This window comes from Rhinatrema bivittatum, chromosome 1, assembly GCF_901001135.1.
Source record: "Rhinatrema bivittatum chromosome 1, aRhiBiv1.1, whole genome shotgun sequence".
NCBI classification, from domain to species: domain Eukaryota; kingdom Metazoa; phylum Chordata; class Amphibia; order Gymnophiona; family Rhinatrematidae; genus Rhinatrema; species Rhinatrema bivittatum.
The window spans coordinates 593,767,678-593,790,219 of NC_042615.1; the positions used below are offsets into that span (position 1 = coordinate 593,767,678).

The window sequence follows — 22,542 nt, forward strand, 5'->3', positions numbered from 1 at the left end:
CCAGATAGTCTGCTATTTTACGCCAAAATTTGCGGACCGGCGGGCACGACCAAAAGGCGTGGGACAGCGTGCCCACCGTCCCAGGACAGCGAACACAGGAAGATGAAGTAGCTACGGCTGAGTTATACGCCATCTGGGGAGAAATATATGCCCGACTTAAAAATTTAAATTGCATTTCCCTAAAGTACATGTTAGCTGAGATCCTGGCGATGCGCCGGAAACAGTTGCGTAAAATCAGGCTTGTAAGACAAAAATCCCCATCCCTATTCCACCTCTCTACGAGATAGGAACAAACATCCATCCGGAGCCGGTTCTGCAAAAATTTATAATAACTAGATAAGGAAGGAGCCCTAGACTGCTCAAAGTGAAAAAGGCTGTCTAGTGTAGTAAACAGGGAAAGCTCCTTAGTCGCCGCCGGCAAAGTATTCACATAGTGGCGGACTTGCAAGTATGGGAACATATGGGGAGCCCTTAAATGGTACAAGTCTCGAAAAGCCGCGAACTCCATGAATTCCCCTTCACGAGTCCACAGATGTCCCACGTGTGTAATGTCTTTGGCCACCCATTCCTTAAACATAACGGACTGAGACCCCGCAGGGAACTCAACATTCCCCCTGAGGGGTAAAAAGTAAGCACATGTTGGACCTGTAAAATAATTATTTGGGCATAAATTATCTAAAATTCTACATCACCATATATCAAATGGTTCAATTACAGAGTTACTGGTTTATGTACATCAGCTTTATTCTTTTATATTCAACTACTGATTTATTTACTTCAGATTTATCTTTATCGTCAACAATTAGTATTTCCATAAATACTAAACTTTAAATATATTTTCCTTATCATTTGTTCCTCATTTATCCTTCTTTCAGTCAAAACTATCAAAGCTGACAAAAGTTTTGTGGGTCAGCTAGATTAAATATTTATATCACCAGGTACTCTTCCTACCTTTTTCCTGGTCCTATTATCAATTGCTAGGGTTCCACTCATTCATTCATACAATCACAAGTGTTCCCCAGCTATTTCTTAAAGTTTTAGTGCTTTAACTAGGCCTCAGTGTGAGCAGAGGCAATGCATCTCCACCCCCTCCAAAGATCACCATCTCAGAACATATACGTTTTCTTGTCTATAACTCTTTGTATGGTTCCTAGGGAATTCTTTTTGTACTTGAGGAGATAACTTCAAAAATAAATATTTTCAAAATCCAATTTTTACATGGTTTAGGTTCTCACAGCATTCTCACCTGATCACCACCAGCAAAAGAACCAGTTTTATGAGTTTCAATAGTGCTTCCCCCTCACCCCTGCCAACATCAGGGATATAATTGTATATATTTGGGTTTCAAACTCATGTGAGAGACTCCTCACCAGCTGCCCACCTGAATCACCAGGGTTTGAAACTGAAAAATTGCCCAAATCTTTTATTTTTAATATGAAAAATCTCTTCAGGAACTGTTTTAGGCAGCTTCTAATGTAATTGATGACATCAGGATGCCTTCACTTCAGCAGTGCATCGGGAGCTTTGCCAAGGCTCCCAGCGCTGTATGCACCTCCCCCCCCCCCCCCCCCCCCCCCCATATTAGCAGCAGCTTTCCCAAGGCTGCAGCTGCCATCTGAGACCACCCTCGTGATAGCATGATCTTTATTTATTTATAATGGGCCTAGCGGCAGTATGGTCACATCAGGGAATCTCGGAGCGGTCACGACATTCATCAGCCACCCACTCCGACTCCCCAATGCCTGCTCGGCTTCCTGGCTCGCGTGACATTTTTTTAAAATCTCAGCTCCTATCTAATTCAGTTATTCACTGCTACCAAACAATAAGACAGAATAGAATGTCCCCTTGCCCCCTCTCAAACAGTGCCACTAGCCCCTAGCAGAAATAAATCAGCTTTATGAGCTGGAAATCACCATGTCTTCAGCTTCTTTCTGAAGAGGAAGTAATTCAGCTCTAGTCTATGCTCTGCTGGAAGACTATTCCAAGTTTCCTTCCCCTGTAGTATCTGTTTCCCAGAATTATGCTGGAAAACAAAAACTTCTTGGATGGAATCTGCTGCCAGGATCTTCTTTTCATTCTTTAGTCATAAGAAGAAAAAAAAACAATTTGAGTCCACTCTGAATGAAACAAATCTAGATTATAATAGCAGATAAGGACTGTGACCCTGTTCTAATCTATAGGGGTCCATTTGTTTTAAACAAAACAGATAATAGCAACAAAATTGTCTATTTCATCTCTTTTTGGGAACACCATGAAACAAAAGAAAATGTTGAAATTTCATAAAAATTAGTATTTCATGTTAGTGTGCACAACTGAAAATGTTATCAATCAATTAAAAAGTGTCAATTGGCAGAGCAGTTTGTTAGCTAGAGTTATGGTTTGCATTTCCATAGTTACTTGTTTGTGTTGCCAAGGTTGGAAGGTGGTATTTGTGGGGGGAAAGCCAGTGCCTGGTAACAAATGCAAAAAAAAAAAAACAATCGATATAATAATACCATCAAGTTCTACTCAGAAAATGCAAATGCATGTAATGCAAATGCATATTTTGATTTTGTCAATCCCTTTGTATTTTAGGAAAGGGGCCCTGGCATTTTGGTACATGCATGCTTTTAATTTCCCTTGTGTCTGTCTATTTGGGTGGGGGGGGGGGGGGGGTTGTAACTGGTGAGAGGGGGAGTAACTGGGGTAACTGTATGGGGTAATAGGTGGGAGAGTGACTGGTTGAGGTAATGACTGGTGAGAGAGGCAGCCTGGTATGAGGGGGTGACTTTTGAAAGGGGGAGTGACTGGGGTGATAAATAGGAGAAAGATTGGTTGGGGTGGTGACTGGTGAAAGAGGCAGCCTGGTATGTGGGGGTGACTTTTGAGAGGGGGAGAAACTGGGTTGAATGGGGTGACAGGTGGGAGAGAGAAACTGGTTGAGATGGTGACTGGTGAGAGAGATGCAGCCTGATATGTGGGAGGTGACTAGAGAGAGGGGGAGTAACTGGGGTATCTATATGGAAGTAACAGTTGAGAGAGAGACTGCTTGGGGTAGTGACTGGTGAGAGAGAGACAGCCTGTTGTGTGTGGGGTGGGACTAGTGAGAGGGGAAGTGACTGGGGTGACATGTGGGAAAGAGATGCAGTCTGGTGTGTGTGGGGGGGGAGTGACTGCGATTACTGTATGGGGTGACAGGTCACCCCACACACACACCAGGCTGCTTCTCTCTTTCCAGTCACCATCCCAACCAAACTCTCTCCCAACTGTTACCCCATACATTCACCCAAGTCACTTCCCCTCTCACCAGTCACTCCCTACACACCCAAACACACAGACTCATACCAGGGGAATTCAAAGTATGCATATTCCAAAATGCTAGGGCCCTTTCCTAAAATACAAAGGGATTGGCGAATTCTAAATATGCATTTGCATTACATGCTTTTGCTGACTAGAACTTATTTTATGTATGTATTTATTTATTTATTTGTTTGTTTGATTGTAAGCCCTCTGGGGATTGATTGTAAGCCCTCTGGGGATTGATTGTAAGCCCTCTGGGGATAGAGAAATACCTACAGTACCTGAATGTAAACCGGTGTGATATCTCAATTGAGATGAATGTCGGTATATAAAAATAATAAATAAATAAATAAATAAATATACCGACATTCAAACATGGGTATCACATTGGTTTACATGAGAACTTGAGTGATAATGTGACAGCGGTCATATTTTTACATTGTAACATTGTAACATTGTGAAAATTACATTTAAGTGAAAAGTTTAACAGTTATAACATTTTAACAAAACATTGACTGACAAACGCTATTTAGTTTCTTGGCATTATCATTGTAATAGCTGATGTTTTCAAGATTGCGAGAACCTTTGTTGGTGGTGTTAAGGGGTTCTCTTGGTGGGTTAAGTGAGGGGGTTAGATGGCTGATTGCTTGGGGTAGGAGCCCAGTAGTGTGGGTTAATTGTTGTCAGGATACGCTTTGCAGAATAGCCAGGTTTTTAAGGCTTTCTTGAAGTTCTGTGATGAGGGTTCCATTCTGAGTTTTGTTGATAGTTTGTTCCACAGTGTGGGGCCTGCTATAGAAATTGCGCGTTCTCACGTAGAGATGAAGTGTGCCTGTTTGATAGAAGGGATGTTTAAGAGTCCAGTGTTTTTAGAACGTAGGTTTATTTGAGAGTTGTATGGATGAAGGGTGTTCCTTAACCAGTCAGTCTTTTCGTTGATGTTATTGTTACATCACTTGTTTGTTTACACTTGTTACCCCCATAAACACCACCTTGCAATCATGGCAACACAAACAAGTAACTAAGGAGGCAGCCAGTTGGAATACAGAACCATACCTCTAGCTAACAAATTCCTCCCAAATTGACACTTTTTAATTGATTGGTAACATTTTCAGTTCGTGCACACTAACTCCAAAATTAGGGAAACCGAAAATAAACACCTCTTGAACCATTTTAAAAATGAAATCGAACAGATAATGACCCAAAATGAAAATATAAAAAAATCATTGCACATCCCTACTAATCTATATACTTTCTCTTCCTGTTGTAATATTGCAGACTCTATATCTGTCTATCCTATCTTCCATTATGAATACTTTCTTTTATTTGGTCTTGTGCGAATGACTGAGCAACTCTTCTGAACTGGAGTAGAAAAGCACTGTGAATCCAGCCTTTTCCAATGTAATCTCAACTTTTATTAACATAAACAGAAAATCACACTAACAATAACTGCCTACTTTTGCAGTATACTTCCAACACACTTCAGAAAGGGTCCAGAGCTCCTTGTTCTTGGAGACAGGGGGGGGTTCTTGATCCCAGCTGGGGTTAGACTCTTATCCCTGTCTAAGCAGGGTCCCACCCAAAGAGCTCTCTCTATCTCTCTGAAGGATTTAAGGTGGACAAGTCTAATTGCGTGGTCCCGTACAGGTTAATATTATTCTTGCATCACCACTAAGAAAAATGGCTGCTGACAAACCGTGCCATGTTTGTCTCTGCTTGAACAGAGAAGAGAAAACACCTGATTGCCTAGATCTTTGCTTCTGTCCCTCACATATGCTCATAGTCACTGTCTGGATTGTAATGAGGCCCTGCTTCCTAGCCAATGTCCACATAGTTCTGAATCACTTTTAACTAAGAGATGTAAGAGTCAAATAATTGACCTTTCAAAAAGTGATCAATGTTGCTTGTGCTTGGCTGGAGATGGGACGAATTGCACTTACATCAGGGATGCATATATAGGAGCCTTAAATTACTATTTAATTCCTAATCATATATGCATACAACTGAGACAAAAGTAAAATAAGTCATAAAGCAGGAATAAATAATTGACTTTTTATTATTCTGGAACAGGTTTTTTAATTTTCTAGACTAAATTATGATAGACAATACTGTAGAATAAAAGTTTAGATAGATTTACAATATTATCACACATTAACAGTAAAAAATGAAATAGATATAATTCTAGTCATACTTTCTCACAGTACTTTTAGTTAATCTAAAAATTATGAAAATATAGGGGTCTATGCACTAAAACTCATACCAAAAATTTTTTAGCAGGCATAATGTTAAAAATTTAGGGGGTCATTTTAAAAGCCATTAAGGTGCATGAAATCCAGTTTTTTTAAAAAAAATGTCTTTATTGTTAAATTGAAACAGAATCCATAATGCACAGAAATTAAAGTACCATCATTTTCACCCCTTTTTCTCCCCTTAACTCTACAGAACATGGAGCAGAAATACCCATGAACAGCAACATTGATCCAACACCTCTTATAAACTAATTGCACTTTGACCAAACAAATACAACAAGGAAATGGCAAGATTAGCAATTAAGTACATCCAATATGAAAATTGACATAGTCAGTATGAAAATTGGACATAATCCTGGGTCTGCTGCAGCTAGCAGGGACTGCAGATGGGGGTGGGGTTATGGCTGCTGTGCCTGATTTAGCTGCTGTTGCACAGCCCAGTCAGCTGGCATTCTTCTCTGCCTGACCCTGTAATCATGACCTTGATCAAAAGGCTCCTTCACCTAATCCAATGGGGAAGAGTATGGGAAGGAAGGCCACAAGCACGGCATGGGCCAGCTAACCTTTGCAGATGGGGGCATCTGTGTGGGGCAGTTTGAGAAAGGACTATTCAATAGCTGTGGAGTGTTGACCTTCCCAGATGGCTCAAGGTATGAAGGGAGTTTGTTCAGGGTAAGTTCCAAGATGCTGGAGTCTTCACTCATTATGACAATATGAAAGTTGAAGGAGAGTTTAGAAGTGGTTGGGTGGAAGGTTACGGTCTGCTGATGTTGGCAGATGGTTCTCATAGGCTCTCCAGGACTGAGGATATGTTTGAAAATTGAAAACAAGGAGCAGCAAGTAAAGTCTGCATAAAAGGACCCCAAATTTTCCTGAAAAATTGTTTTTGTTTTTCCCAGGTTGCAAGACACAGTCCAGTAGTCCATTTGAAGCATTTCCATCATTTGAGACCTCCAAGTTGACAATGTAGGAGGAGCAGACTGTATCCAATTATGCAAAATATACCTTTTTTGCAATTCGACAAGATTTCAACAAGAACATTTTGTGACCCTTTTCTATAAAACTACCTTACCTACTATAACCCCAAATGCTGAAAGAGTAAGACCATGGCACATTTCTCTTCATCATAAGAAACAACTCATGTCTTATATCTTCACAGAATCTTTTAATGGTACATTCCCAGAGGTAGTGAATAATAGGGATGTGCAGAGCAAAATTTTATGTTCATATTTTTTATGTCCGAAAGGGGGTCCCACTTGCGGCCAATATGGACATAAAAAAAATCCAATGAGTTGGGTATATGTACATATGTGCAAAAAAAAAATTTAAACCCCCTCACCCTCCTTAATCCCCCCCCCCCCCGACTTACCACAACTCCCTGGTGATCGAGCGAGGAGTGAGGACGTCATTTCTGCAATCCTTGGCGAGAAGCATGTGACGTCGGTGGCACGTCGAGTGACGCGGCGTCACGTGATTCCCGGCGAGTTCGCGCCGGACGGCTCGTTCGGCCCAAAAAGAACTTTTGGCCAGCTTGGGGGGGCCTCCTGACCCCCCCAAGCTGGCCAAAAGTTCTTTTTGGGCCGAACGAGCCGTCCGGCGCGAACTCACCGGGAATCACGTGGCGCCGCGTCACTCAGACGCGACGTCACGTGATTCCCGGCAAGTTCGCGCCGGACGGCTCGTTCGGCCCAAAAAGAACTTTTGGCCAGCTTGGGGGGGCCTCCTGACCCCCTCAAGCTGGCCAAAAGTTCTTTTTGGGCCGAACGAGCCGTCCGGCGCGAACTCGCCGGGAATCACGTGGCGCCGCGTCACTCAGACGCGACGTCACGTGATTCCCGGCAAGTTCGCGCCGGACGGCTCGTTCGGCCCAAAAAGAACTTTTGGCCAGCTTGGGGGGGCCTCCTGACCCCCTCAAGCTGGCCAAAAGTTCTTTTTGGGCCGAACGAGCCGTCCGGCGCGAACGAGCCGGGAATCACGTGACGCCGGCGTCACTCGACGTGCCGCCGACGTCACATGCTTCTCGCCAAGGATTGCAGAAATGGCGTCCTCACTCCTCGCTCCATCACCAGGGAGTTGTGGTAAGTCGGGGGGGGGGGGGGGATTAAGGAGGGTGAGGGGGTTTATATTTTTATTTTGGCTCAACAATCGCGATTTCCCACATATCGAACATATCTATGTTCGATATGTGGGAAATCCGATCGTTTATGTCGAATCAATTTTTTAAGTAAAAAAAAAATATGAGTTGCGTTTTACTAATGCGGTCAATCCGAATGCACACCCCTAGTGAATAAGCATGGCTCCTAATATTCCACATTTCACACATGCACTAGATTGAATGAAACCCATTTTCTGAGCTCTCAAAGAAAGAAAGACTGATCTATGGAAGAAACACAACTATAGTTGATGCAGGTTCACGTTGTTTATATGAAACCTGATTATTCACACACTTACATGCAAATTGAGCAAAGGTTTTCCACAGGGTGGAGCTGGTGTGGAGATGGCACTTACATGCATAACTTATTTTATGCAGTGCCCTTTTTCTTTGCGTTTTGTGCCTGTCTCAGAGGAGTAGCTGGGACACTAATGATTTTCTGCTTCTGACACCTCTGCAGAGCTTCACAACATGGCTGCCTCAGCCTGACGCTGTACAGCTTACACTGGCTCCCAATTTATTGGGGAGTAAATTAGAAATTAGCCTTGTTGGTTCATAAAGCAATTTATATTGATGCAATCACTTGTATAAACGTAACTTTGAAAATCTATAACCCTCCTTGGGCTCTGAGATTGGTGACTCAGACACCCATACACAACTTTTGGTATGGCCGGCCTAGTATTATGGAACTGTTCCTGATGGATATGGAGATCCTGAAAATCAGGCCTATTTGTGACTCTTGAGAACAGGAGATAGCCACCCGTAGTCAACTGCTGTAAAATGGCTCCCATCCAACCCAGACATTCCTGAACTTTGAAGGGGCTGAGATGAGAGGGGAAAATTACCTGTCAAAAGTAAACAAAGACTTTGATGGCCTCAGACCTTTACATGTCTATCCCAAGGGGAATGGTATTTCCCATACAAATTAGCCCCCTTAAAGGCACAGGGGATCATTTACTGCCATCATCTCAATGCCCCCAGACCCTTTAACTCCTGTACCGCCTCTACTTTAAGGGGTTGATGCAGATAGGACATGATCCTGCCGGTAGAAATAGGGGCCTGACCCAAAAATGAGGAGGTACAAGCCCCTGAGCTTGGGAAAATCCATATGTACAATGTACTGCAGACTTTACTAGTATGCAGGCTATTTGAAAATTACTCTCCTTATCTACAAGCTAAAATGCTACTAAATGGGCAATATCTTAAATTTTAATATATGTGTGCAAAAAAAAATTATCTCCGTAGCATATGAACACTATAATCATGCTCCACCTTTCATGAAAATTCAAAGCAGATCACATAAGAACATAAATTGCCATGCTGGGTCAGACTAAGGGTCCATCAAGCCCAGCATCCTGTTTCCAACAGAGGCCAAACCAGACCACAAGAACCTGGCAATTATCCAAACACTAATCACATTCAGCTACTGCAGGTATTTCCCTATCCCAGAGGGTTTACAATCTAAGGGGGTCATTTACCAAAGGCCTTCTCCCATTCTGGGTCTTTGGAAAAATGGTTAGCAATAGGGCCCTAAGTTTCTATCTGAGGCAATGGAGAGAGAAGTGACTTGCCCAACGTCAAAAGAAGTGTCAGTGGTATTTGAACCCTGGGCTTCCATAAATTGTAGCTTCCATCCGCTAAATAGCAAGCACACAATAAACTGGACATGCATGGTCCCCTTTTTCTCAGGGCTCAGCCTCCCTGCTGAAAATCTATATCAAAATAAGCCTGGTAGGGCTGAGGACTAAAGTGGGAGAGTGTTTGTAGCCTAGGAGAGGTGGTTTGCCCTCTCCTCGAGACTTCTAGGAGAGGGCAAACCAGACCACAAGCACATGGCTTAAAAAGCACTATGAGGGACTAGCATCAGAAGGTGCCTCTGCCAGCCCCGGTACATCCATCTCATTCATGCTAAGGAAGGAAATGTGCCAGCCCTGAGTCAGTAGGACAGCAGTGTCCAGCCATTCTTCCCTATCACCATACACACACTTTTATGAGCACCGTGCAGTGTTAATGTAGCAATGACACATTGAAAGTTGTTCATGCTGAAGCCTAGAATTTGTTAATGCACAGATTAGCCACAGCAAAGACAGCAATTGCCATTTCCAGACTCCAGCTAAGCAAGTTCAAGTGTGTGACAAAGTGACTCTGTTTCCCCCCCTTTAAACCTGTTTGGGCCAGGCATGGGTCATGGTCCTCTTTAAATCCCACAGAGGGAAAGAGCTCTGTGGGCAGGACCCTGCTGGGGTAGGGAGAGACCTGAGCGCAGGATCAGCTGGGGCCAGAATAAGAATGTAAGCTCAGCTGGGCTCAGGAGGCCCCTGGGTCTCCTGAAAGTCTATGCTGACTTAAACCACATGGAGTGGGAACTGTATTGCAAAGGTAGGCAGTCATTGTTCAAGTGAAAGTGCATTTGAAAAGACTGGAGTCAGTGCAGTTTTCTGCTCCAGTCAAGGTGATTTGCTCAGTCACTCTCACAAGGCGATTTACACCAGCTCCCTGTACTTCATCCCCTGAAGCAACTACTCCCCCACCCCCACTTCTGCAGTATCCACACTATGCAGGAGGGCCATGAACCAGAGGTAGAAAGGCTGGGGGGGGGCAACCTCTAATCTTCAGGACGATTCAGTAAAGTCCGCGGGAGAGCGGACGAACGCCCGCTCTCCTGGTGCGCACACCGGCCCCTCGCCGGTGTGCGCAATGCAGTATTCAAATTAGGTGGCGCCGTAGAAACGGGGAAAAGGAGGCGCTAGGGACACTAGCGTGTCCCTAGCGCCTCCTTTTTGACAGGAGCAGCGGCTGTCAGCGGGTTTGACAGCCAACGCTCAATTTTGCGGTGTTGGTTCTCGAGCCCGCTGAAAGCCACAGGCTCGGAAACCGGACGCCGGCAAAATTGAGTGTCTGGTTTTCGGCCCGACAGCCGTGGGGCCGAATTCAAATTTTTGTTATTTCTTTTTTTCTTTTTTTTACTCTTCGGGACCTCCGACTTAATATCGCTATGATATTAAGTCGGAGGGTGCACAGAAAAGCAGTTTTTACTGTTTTTCTGTGCACTTTCCCGGTGCCGGAAGAAATTAGCGCCGACCTTTGGGTCGGCGCTAATTTCTGAAAGTAAAATATGCAGCTTGGCTGCACATTTTGCTTTCTGTATCCCGCACGCATACCTAATAGGGCCATCAACATGCATTTGCATGTTGATGGCCCTATTAGGTGCCGGGGGTTGGACGCGTGTTTTCCTCCCCTTACTGAATAAGGGGTAAGGGAAAACGCACGTCCAATAGCAGGCTAACAGTGCCCTCCGTTGGAGCGCACTGTACTGTATCGGCCTGCTTGATAGGAAAGTATCCATCTACACAGCCCCTGAGGCAGCTCATATGTGAGCGAAACTCTGCCAGAGTCGGGCAAGTTCTAATAAAGTCCCTTTACATACCGATCTTCTTTGTTTCTTCGCTGCTCTACATTTATCCTAGCCTCTTCTGAAAATGAGAAAAATGTATTTTTCATTTATAATTTGTAACATAGCCTGCATGCACTACCCAGCTGCCCTGACTCCTTGTCAAAGAAAAATATTATTAGTTCTTGGAGTCACTAGCTACCTATTGGCAAATATGCTTACCTATAACAGATGTTCTCTGAGGACAGCTGGTTATAAATCCTCATCAGTGGATGGTATCATCTGACTGAGCCCAGTGCAGAGTTTTACACGAAAGCTTCTAGAAGCATGCTTGTTGGAGCATACAGTATGCAGCCTAACCCACGTCACCGTGCTGCAAAGGGCCCCCTCAGTTCTTTCATAGCTATTTCAGTGAATACAAAGAACCAACTTCAAAAGGTAGGTGGATGGGTTTTGTGAGGACATACATTTGGCTGTCCTCAAACAACACCTTTTACAGATAAGCAACTGCTTTCTCCAAGAACAAGCAGTAGGCCAAGTCCTCACCAGAGCGGAATCCCTAGCTAGACTGCCCTGAACAAAAAAAAAAAAGGGAAAAGTTCGAAAAGCATTGCCAACAGGCAAAATATTTTTTGTGGCAACTATTTTCTTTTTTTTTTTTTTTTAAACAAAATTAAAGATTATAGACCCTAGAAGGGATGGATTTCAGCTCTACATGTCAAGATTCTGCAGGACAGACTTGCCAAACCTACTGTCATGTTGGAAGTCCCTGTCCAAATAGTGAGATGTGAATGTGTGGCAATCCTTGCAAATCTCCTCCCTGAAAGCTGATCTGATGGGCCTCCGACACTAGCATGGCTCTAACACAGCGAGTCCTGAAATACCTTACTAGACTCAGGCTTGTTAGCCAATTGGAAAGGGTGCGCTTGGCAATGTCAGGTCCCGGTTTGTTGTGGTGAAATGGAACAAAAAGCTGGGTGGACTTTCTAAGGGCTTCAGCTTGCTCCAGCTAAAAGGCTACGGTTCTTTTGCAATCCAAACTGTGCAATGCTTGTTCTCCTTTGTGAACATGTCACTTGGGAAAAGAATGTTGGAAAGATGATCGACCAAACTGTTAAAAAAAAAAAAAAAAAACCCCCAAACATCTTTGTATAAAGTGGGTAAGTCACTAAGGCCTTGAGTTCACTAACCACTACCAAAATTATGACCTTCCAACTCTATTACTTCAGCTCACAAGACTCTAGTGACTGGACCAATACCATAATGAGACACACTTTCATTAACTGGGCCAATACCACAATGAGGTTCTATGACACAGCAGGAAGGTTGATAGAAGGCTTCAAAATGAAGCATGCCCTGCATAAATCAAACAACTAGACTTTACAGAGATGGGTTTTCCTTCTATATGGAGGTAATAAACACCAGTTGCACTGCAATGGACCCATGTTCATCTTCACACCAGATTCTAAAAGATGTAGAAGGTATTCAAGAGTTTTGTTTGGAGCAGGAAAAATTGTCTAGTGCCTTTTCATCACAATAATAGACAAGCCTTCTTAATTTCAAATCATAAGATTTCATTGTGGAATCCTTCCTAGAAGCCAGAATACGACACACATCCACAGATATGTTTTGGGAAAACAATGCTACATTCTCAACATCCAGGTTGTGAGGGCTACAGATCTGATGCTGGGATGTCACCAAATTCCTTGATCCTGCGTGATAACAGACGAGGAATTTCCCAACATGTTCAGATTCCAACTGACAACCCCCCCTCCCCCCCCCCCCCCCCCCAAAAAAAAGAGTGGAAACCAAATCTGTCTCAGCCAATAGGGGGCTATGAGGATCATGGTTCCTCTGTCTCTTCTAAGTTTTAGCAGGATTCTTGCCACCGGAGGACCTGGACATTAAGCATACAGTACACCTCCTTCCTGAATCTAGGGAAAAGGTACTCGAGACTAGTTTGCCTTGTGTTCACTTTTTGGCGCAACTCAGGATATTTCTGTTCAAAGGAGATACATATATACCTCATGTGCGTCCTAACTCATGGAATATCTGGCTTGCTATTCCCCTATCCAGGGACCATTTTTTATGTTCCAGGACCTGACTCAACCTGTCTGCCAGGAGATTCTCCTTGCCCATAAGATATGCAAGTCCCAGGACCATCCCCCAAGAAATGGTTCAGTCTCACATTTGTATAGGTTTCCTGACACAGGCGGTACAAACCTGTTTCTCTCTGCTGGTTGATATAGATCACTACCAGATTGTCTGGATTACAATTTACTTGACCAACAGATCTCTGAAAGAGCTTAGCGTGTATCGTATCACCGTTACCTCTAGGAAGCATATCCGATGAAGGCTTTCTTGAGCAGACCATAGGCCCTGGGTGTGAAATTGTTCTAGGTGAGCTCCCCAGCCAAAGCTGAATGAATCTGAGGCATAGAATCTTAGAAGGCCTTGTCTAGCCTATATTTGTGCTTTTAAACTGTCATACTAAATTGTGTTGAATTAAAATTAGCCAGAAACTGTCTTAATGCTGTGAACAGTAGTGACCCTCAGATGAGCAGAAGTTAAGAGTTCTGAATATCCAAGCTAGTCACAGCCAGTTTACAATAGATGTTTTCTCTAAGAAGTAACTGTTTGAGGAAGAAATTGTTAGTTATGTAGGAATAATTACTAAGGGGTAGATTTTATAATTTTGTGCGAGTGCGTACTTTTGTTCGCGCACCAGGCACGAACAAGAGTACGCGGGATTTCAATAGATATGCGCGTAGCTGCGCGTATCCATTAAAATCCGGGATCGGCGCGCGCAAGGCTGCCGATTTGGGCAGCCTGCGCGCGCCGAGCCGCGCAGGCTGCCCAAATCTGCGTTAGCCAGCAGGCTGCTGGCGAGCCATCACCCGACCCGGGGGCAGTTCTGGAGGGCGCGGCCACACCCCCGGAACGCCCACGGGCCGAAACCACCCCCGCGGTGCCGCCCCCGAAACGTTGCATCACCCGCACCACGCCCCCGAAACGCCGCGCCACGCCTCTCCATGCAAGCCCCGGGACTTACGTGCGTCCCGGGGCTTGCGCACGCCGCCGAGCCTATGCAAAATAGGCTCGGCGCACGCAGGGGGAGTTTGGGGTAGGTTTTCGGGGGGTACGCGCATACCCCTTTGAAAATCTACCCCTAAATGCCCTAAAGTAGTAGTAGCAAATGAACATGTGTATATTAAATTAGGACAATTTGCACTGGAGGAATTTGGAAGGATGTTCCTTCAGCCAGATTTGATAGAATCAGCCACCAGGATAGGGAACCCCAAGTCACTGAGTGATGAGAATATATTCTTGGGGATTTTCTTGAGTTCACCGTGATCTTAAGGACCACTGGGTTCATTTCATATGAAGACATGCCAGGGAAGTGATGTGTTCATTGATGCCATGAGGCCAAGAACCTCACCACGACAGAAGCTGATGTCAGACTCATTTTTCTCCCTTCTACTGTTGATATCAATGTGAAGATACTTTGCTGTGTATCATATCCAGCAAAGCTCCCGTAAATTCCAAATAAGATGACAGACTCAAATTGAACTTGGGATAGTTTATGATAAACCTTTATAGTTTCAATACCCAGATGTTTTTGCTCATTGATTCTATGGCACCTCCTTACAATGGAACTAGGCTGAACATACTCAGCCGAGCATGTTAAAAAGCTTCTAGAAACTTGTATGTAAAATTTCTGAACTTGGCTCCATCAAATAACAACTGATGAGGACTTAACATCCTGTTTGTCTTAGAGAATGTATCTTTCCAATTATTACAACAGTTCACCTTAATGAAACTGGTACATACCACCATCATGTTCTGAGGTATCTGTCATTACATACTGTTTTAATACTTCTATTGACTGATAAGCAATAGAGGAAAATATTTCAGGTCATCACTTGTTTGGCTTAAAGCAGAGCATCACTTTCTAGAGTTCAATAAAAGCAAACAAAGGGAGAGACAAGGGCACAGAAGTATTTGTAAAAACATTTATTTCTTCTGATTTACATTGCTAGCCAATAATGGCAAAATATATTAGGAAGAGATGATGTGCTCTCCCAGGTACAAATATATTAAGTTGGCTGAAGAATATATGTAAAAAAAGAAAATTACAAATAAAGTCACTTTGGAAGCACTAGAAAAGATAAAGCCAGAGCAGCACAAAATGCTAAACTAGCATATAAGGCAAAGAGAGAGTGAACAGTGTGCTAATCTTAGTAATTATATCAAGACTAGAAACCTTCATTTTCAGTTTTTATTTTTCCTGAGAATTTTTATTTTCTAACAAAAAATATCAATGGAAAAAAATTCTTCTATTTGGAGAAAAATTAGTGGAAAAGTCATTTTTTCATTGTTTTATTTTTGATATAACATTGAAATTCCCAGGAAAAAGAAAAAAAATAAAAAGAAAAACAAAGGTCCCAAAATATGACAAGCTTCTTTTCTCTTGGATGCTTCCTGGCAGCTTTGGTAGTGGTGGGGTGCCCTTTTCCACAGAAAACCTGACATGGACCATTTTAGCATCCACAATCTCATGCAAACTAGTTCATACCTAATTGTAGAGGGCCACAAGTCATTTCACTGGTGATTACAAATGAACAATTAAGCAAGCGTAACAGAACAGAACTGTGAATGGTATAGCAAGAACAAATGCACAGTACCACCTTTGTTTAGGGTACTTGCTCATTACTAGAAACAAAATTTAAATGTTTTAATATTTAATTCTTGCCAGTATTAAAGCAAAAATCAAACTGGAAAGAAAATCTTAATGCTTTGGTTTTCTACAATTTTAAGATAGCAGTAATGCAGCACCTTTAAAAAGGATAAGCTTGCAGTGCTAATCTTCAAGGTGACTTGCTGACAAAATATCAAAACTCTAACCATCAGTGCCCCCTATCTTTTTCAATCAAATCAGAAATGATCAATTTGGGTCCTTAAGGACTACAAACTAGTTTGGTTTTCAGAACAGCTATATGTAATAAATCAATTAGTTCTTATCTTTGAAACAACTTTCATGCTATGAGGGCCAGCCTAGGACCCAATCAGGTACACGTGCCTTCCTGGCTGAATGCTAGTTTGCATTACAACAAAACAAAATACAGAATAAAGTAAACTGGTTTGAAGATTTTTCTCCTTAGGCCCATCCAAGCTACAACCAGGAACACCGACATCCATTCACTCTCTATTATGCTGAAGAGAGTGGCTGGCCTCATGTTACTGCTCCTGCTTCTGGGCACTAAGATGAATCCTCCTAGAGATTTAACCCACATATCTTTGTTCTGGCTTTAAACGTAGTATATGGTCAGAAGGGCCAATAAGTGGGCTTTGTGGTAGTACACATTGAAGAGCATATCCTGGAAGCTCTTAGGTGATGCTGGTAGAAGAAGCAGCAAAATGTCATGAGCACCAAGTCCCCTCTAACCATCACTACTGGAAATGCCCACCCAGAGAAAATCTTCAGTAAAGGAGCATTCCATTAATCCCCACAAAAAACTCCATCTTGTCTAATCTCGGGGAACACTATTTCCTACAAATTGTCCTCAAGCTCATCTCTCTTTTGTACGTTTCTTTTTCACTTGGGAATATGCGTGCTTTGGCCCAGGGACCTCTTTTAGCTGTTGCACCAGTTTAGCTTGTGCTAACCTTTCATTGGATCCTCAAAATATCTACATTTATCATATACAGTGCTATCAGCATATAAAGAATTATAAAATCCTAATAGCATGATCTATATCATGGAACAGGGAGGACATGGTGACAGCATGGATTGCTCAATTACATAGAATGAGTGGTGAAGCATGAGAAGGGGCTTCTTATAGGTAAGGCAGCTCACAACCTGCTTGGGCCTAACACATTTTAAGGCACTTTCAAGTGGATGGATAATAACCTACCTTGAATTTCATATGTTCTCTTTATGTCAGACATGATATAATAATACATCTCATGAATATGCTGAAACCCAGACATTTGTGCACAAAGACTAGGGATGACCAATTTTATAGAAAACATCATTAAATTCCTATGAAGGCTTACTTGAGCTATATGCATCAGAGCATCTTGGATTGTTCAGAAGGTAGTTTTTGGCAATACGAGTTCTAGGACAAATCTTGGACACGGTATGCGAGTTGGTGTTTCTCCTTAAATCTTGGGGGTTTTTGTTTTGTCTGTTCAGGTGAAACAGTGTTTCTTTGTATGTATGCAGCACGTTCTGCTACATACTTTAAGAGGAAAAAATGCCAAATTTAAAGAAAATTTAAATATATATATTCATATCATACATACAATGGGTCTGTACTTCCCCTACTAGGCAGTTTAGATCTAGTCGTAGGACAGTAAAGGTCCAGGCCAGATAAACATAAATGACCTTTTCCCTCCAAAAGTGCACAGCACTACTGATCTCCACTTTGTGTGTGCCAGAAATAGTGCATATGGCAGGTGAATTGCTCAGCTAGACACACACATAACAAACTCATTAGTCCAGAGACAATGCTCACCTAGAAGGGTGCTTCCCCTTCTCATCCCCTAGGTGGAAGTGCCAACTACCATACAAATCAAAGAGTTATTGATGCTATAACGAATCTATCCAATGCATACTCTTTTTTCAATATAAAAGTAAAAAACAAAACAGGATTAGGGTTAATAGTTGTAAGTTACAAAACAAAAACAAAAGGTCTCAGCAAAGGAAGATTATGCCCATGATATGATAATGCCACATTTTCTTACAGTTCTCAGTTTGTCAACAAATCTGACTTGCATAAATATTATGTAAAATGCAGATAGGCACAGTCCATCTATTAAAAAAAAAAAAAAAGGTGTGCACTGCCACGGTTGGCCTGATGACTAACATTCTCTTTCTGGACAAAGTTACAGTTTACAGGTAAATTACAAATCTTTGCTCTAGCCACCGGCAATTACAAATGAGCTGAAGACATAGTTCTCTGACAGAAAGCTAAGAATAGTCCTGCTCAGGGCATTAGTGGGTCAGCTTTCATACTGCTCTGGTTGGTAGCCGCTGTTTGTACATGCCCGCCAGAGCCTTGGTTGTACTATAGATCATCTGCCGGCGGGACATGCCAGTGAAAGCTATGTGCCAGTCAGTCCTGCTCACATGCGGCAGATTCCTCTCCAGCACCTCTCCCACCGTCACTAAGAGACCAGACCAGCGCAAGTTGTAGTCCTGAGGGGTGAGGTTATGAGCCTGGGAAATAATAAAAGGGATGGTTACTTTTTATACAAGCAAGGCCCACATCACACCACATAAAACTGAAAAAACTCTAGACAGTCATTTAACCTAACACAGCATCTACCATATGAGTCATAGGAAGATCTAGCTCTTAAGTCACTTTCAATGGCCCTCTTACCAATAACGGAGTATGCAACATATTTTTTCAAATCAGGCAGGTTAGAGCTGGACCTTTTTGGGAAAAAAGATTTCCCATTTGTTGCAACCAAGATTTTACTATTAAAAGGAAAAGACTAGTAGCCATTTTAGATCTCTCTCCTACAAATTTATTTTTAAAAACTCCATTCCAGGAACATGTTACATTGTATTTTTGGAGACCCAGCAGCCAATTCCTGCTCATTTAAGCTTCCCATTCACTCAGACACAACCTCTTCTAGGGCTTCATTGGCTGCTACCCCAGATTCCCTTCAACCCACTCCATTTTTAAAGGTCCTCCCTGGCAGCCGTTGCAGCAACAGGCTAATAGGCACAGATGGTGGGGTCTCTCCAGAGCCCAGCCCAAGGGCATCTTAATCCAATCAGCTGCTCTAATCCCAGTCTGTGCAGGAGCAGAAGCCAGGCTGGAAAGTCAAGCACAGCTCTCCTACACTATAAAGAGCACAGCACTGCAGTAGAGCCATCTGCTCACTAACAGCTTATTCTCGGAGAGAAAACAGAGTTGCTTACCTATAACAAGTGTTTTCTGAGGACAGGAGGATGTCAGTCCTCACACAGGGGTGATCATCTAAAGGAGCTCAGCTCGGAACTTTTATGTCAAAGTTTCTAGAACTTGACTGTGCCTCAACTGAGCATGCCTAGCAAGCTCCTCTACTACACTTCCTTAACATAATAAGAAGCCATCTCCAAGGGGAGTCAGGTGCGTTTCATTAAGACTGATATCCTGCTGTCCTCAGAGAACACCTGTTATATAAAGAAGCAACTCTGCTTTCTCCAAGGACAAGCAGGATGGCAGTACTCACAAGTTTGGAATCCCTAGCTACCAAATACCCTGAATGAAAAAAAAAAAAAAAGGAAGAAACAGCTGCCAACAGGCACAAAAAATATTTTTGTTGGCAACAAGCCTTTTTCCATTTTATAACTTGTTGATGAGGGCTAGACTGGAACAAAAACCAATGGGCCCTATTAGGGAAAGGGGTCAGGTTCTACACTTCAAACAAATTCCACAGGACAGGTTGGCCAAACCTACTGACATGTTGGGAGTCCCTGCCCAAACTGTAGTGAGAACTCCACATCGCAGCCTTACAGATCTCTTCCATGGGGGACTGATCACAGATGAGCCATTAATGTTGCCATGATTTGGACAGCGTCAGCCTTGACATGGCCTACCAGATTCAATCCCGCCTAGGCAAAATAGGAGATGCAATCTGCTAGCCAATTAGATATATGTTTTGCAACAATCCAGTTAATTGGTGACAAAAGAAATAAAAAGCTGTGTGTACTGTCTATGGGCTTCCTGTTGCCATGTGAACACTGGATTGTATGAATCTGATGAGTTGCTATACAAGCATTCCACAGAGGGTTCTGGAGGACTTTGTCCCCCAACACCTTTTGAAGAAAGTGGTAAACAAAAAAAACAAACAAACACTATGTTGTCTGCCATACTACGACAGCCTAAGGTGGTCAGTAAACTACTGTAGCAACAAGGTCACTGCCATTTTGAAAACATATTCATCCAGAATTCTGGTAGAAGTCTATTAACAGGGATGACAGCTCTTCCTCAGTAACTAAATGGGTCTCTTTAGAATTTAAGATTAGGGGACCATGGTCCCGAAAAAGATGGCAAATAAGAGGATCTGCTGATGTCCGGGGAATTAAAAAGGAGGCTCCCATGGAAACAACCTGTCATTTTGTAGTGCCTCTGATCCCTCACACAATGACACCCCAGACGTAGAGCGTCAAGCAGATATGTATGCACATACAGAGCTCTATCACTGAAACAAGATTCCCCACCCCGGAGTAGGGTTCCCTTCTATTGGGACAGCCCTATGCTCATTTCTTGAAAAGATCCTCTTGAGGCTCTATGGAGGAGATCCCATCTGGACTATTTACTTTAGGAGATCAGACATTCTCTGATGCAGAGAGGCATTTTCGAACTGGGAGCCCCGCTGCAGAAAGCATTGATGAAGCAGGAGCATCGAGTGTGCCAACAATGTAAATGTACATATGGCGCAGCTGCATCAAGCATACATCTACATCAAAGCTAGCACTGGTATCAATGATGCAGAAGCATTGAGAGCAGCAAAGCTGCACACACCTCACCGGTGCAGAGGTATAGATTCCATAGATGGATCTATGCCTTCAAGTGCATTATGGATCCACGTGTATCTAAAGTGCAGATGAATCAATGATGCAGAAGCATTTGGTATGTAGGTGATGATACATGGATTATGCAGAAACAGCAAGTTGAAACATATGCGTCAATGTGCATCTTGCGACAATACGTCATATTCACTTCATTGACGCAGAGCAGTCTGTACTACTCAACTCTGAAGTTTTGACCTGGTGCATAGGCAGGGGAGTTTTTGAGGAACTTCTGCTCAACTTTTCCTGGTGAGGTAGACGATGCTGCACTGCAGAAGGAGGTCCCTCCATTTCGTAAGCCCTGTTCAGTCCGAGGCATCAGCATAGTTTCATGAAGGACACCACTTTTCTACAAATATAGGTTTTGAAACAAGTCACTGTGGGTTCTTCTTGACAGACAGTGAGGAACCACTTTCTTTTTGTATCATCACTGAAAAGTATGTTTGTGCGGCTGTAAAAGCAGTGAGGAACTGAAAAAAGGAAAAAGGAAAAAAAAAATTGAACTACAAAAACTTGAAGGAAACAAAAGAAATTGAGGAGAGACTGGAGAACATGCCCATGCCACACTCGAACAAAAAGTGACTCATAAGTCAACTTCCACACATGCTCAATAGAGCTCAAAGCTCTACTAGCTGGGAGAGATGAGTCCATTTGATCCTGCTGGATAACATCACCCCCACATGTAATGGCTAATTCAGCCTGTTTATCAACAGAAAACATCTTGAATTTTTCCTTTTTCAGAAACTTGTTCGGCCCTTAGATCTAGGAAAAGAGTCCTCCTGTTTTCTTTGGAATCAGGAAATTCTTGGAGTAGAGAACCTCTACCCTTATTCTTGGGCTTGTCCACATTGGCCTCTAAGAAGGAGAGAGTTCCTTTTTTTCTGATGTGGCAAGTGATCTCCAACTGGGGTCCAGAAAGCTCTTTGGCAGAAGACCCAATAAATGTAATTTGTACTCTTCTCTTAAGAGCCACACGTCTGATGTTATACTAGGTCAACGAATTTCGTAAACCTCATCTTGCCTTTGACGAGAAAGTCCTCCAGCATGGGTATGGAAATGCAGGCTATGCTCCATGCAATCCCGTCAAATGCTTGTTCCAAGCACTGACCTGTTCTTGGATACTTTCTAGAAGAGGAGGGTATGTCCAGAATGAATATGGAGAGCTGATACAGCATTGCAGTGTTTACATATATACACTCTACTTCTTCCTTAACCCTATTTCCAAAGAGATTCTCTCTCCAGTGCAAGCCACATGTGAGAGTCTTTCCTGGTCTTGAGGTTGGAGATCCAAGGCCCGGAGCCCGAGGGGGGGGGGGGCTTTGGGCACTAATCCTAATGGCAGAGACACTCTATGCCATTTCAAAAACAAAGGTCGAGCAAGCCTAGTTTTTTCCACTAGTTTCCTTTTCCTGCTTTTAAGTTGCTTATTCAACCCCTGCATCTGCTTCAATATGTCCGTATGTAGTGGCCCATGAAGAACTGGTAGGAGGCTATGTGGGCATTCAGCATAGCCCCTTGAAACACCTTCCTTCCCAGGAGCACCAAATGTGTCCTAGTCCTCTTGGCCCTCTTGAGAACAGATCTGACCACCACAGACTGGTGTGTTAGCGGCCTCTTTTTAAATCCAGGACCCTCCTTGATGAGATAAATCGCATCTGCCTTCTTGTCCACAGGAGCCACAGAGAGGGGGATTTCCCACATCTTCATCTGCACCTCCTGAAGAATTTTGTGCACAGAGTGTGCCACAACTTCCATAGGGGGCTCCAGAAACTGGAAGATGTCCAGCAGCTTATTTCTGGTTTAATCCTCTGTTAGCAAACTAAAGGGAATGATCTCCACCAATCATCTAATAAAACCAGTGAAAGAGATGTCCTCAGGAGACGACTTCCTTCTCTCTGGGGAG

General features: G+C 43.1%; 1 protein-coding gene across 4 annotated transcripts in view; it reads right to left on the reverse strand.

The window, feature by feature from the left end:
• Positions 1 to 15,070: 15,070 nt before the first annotated feature.
• The window catches only part of PRRC1 (proline rich coiled-coil 1), a 93,037-nt gene continuing 85,565 nt past the window's right edge, over positions 15,071 to 22,542 (reverse strand). For all 4 annotated transcript variants that reach the window (XM_029619286.1, XM_029619263.1, XM_029619271.1 and 1 more), the window contains one exon: positions 15,071 to 18,293. In XM_029619286.1, coding sequence (XP_029475146.1) covers positions 18,084 to 18,293 — 210 coding nt within the window. In that variant the 3' untranslated portion in view covers positions 15,071 to 18,083. The remainder of the gene's footprint in view (positions 18,294 to 22,542) is intronic.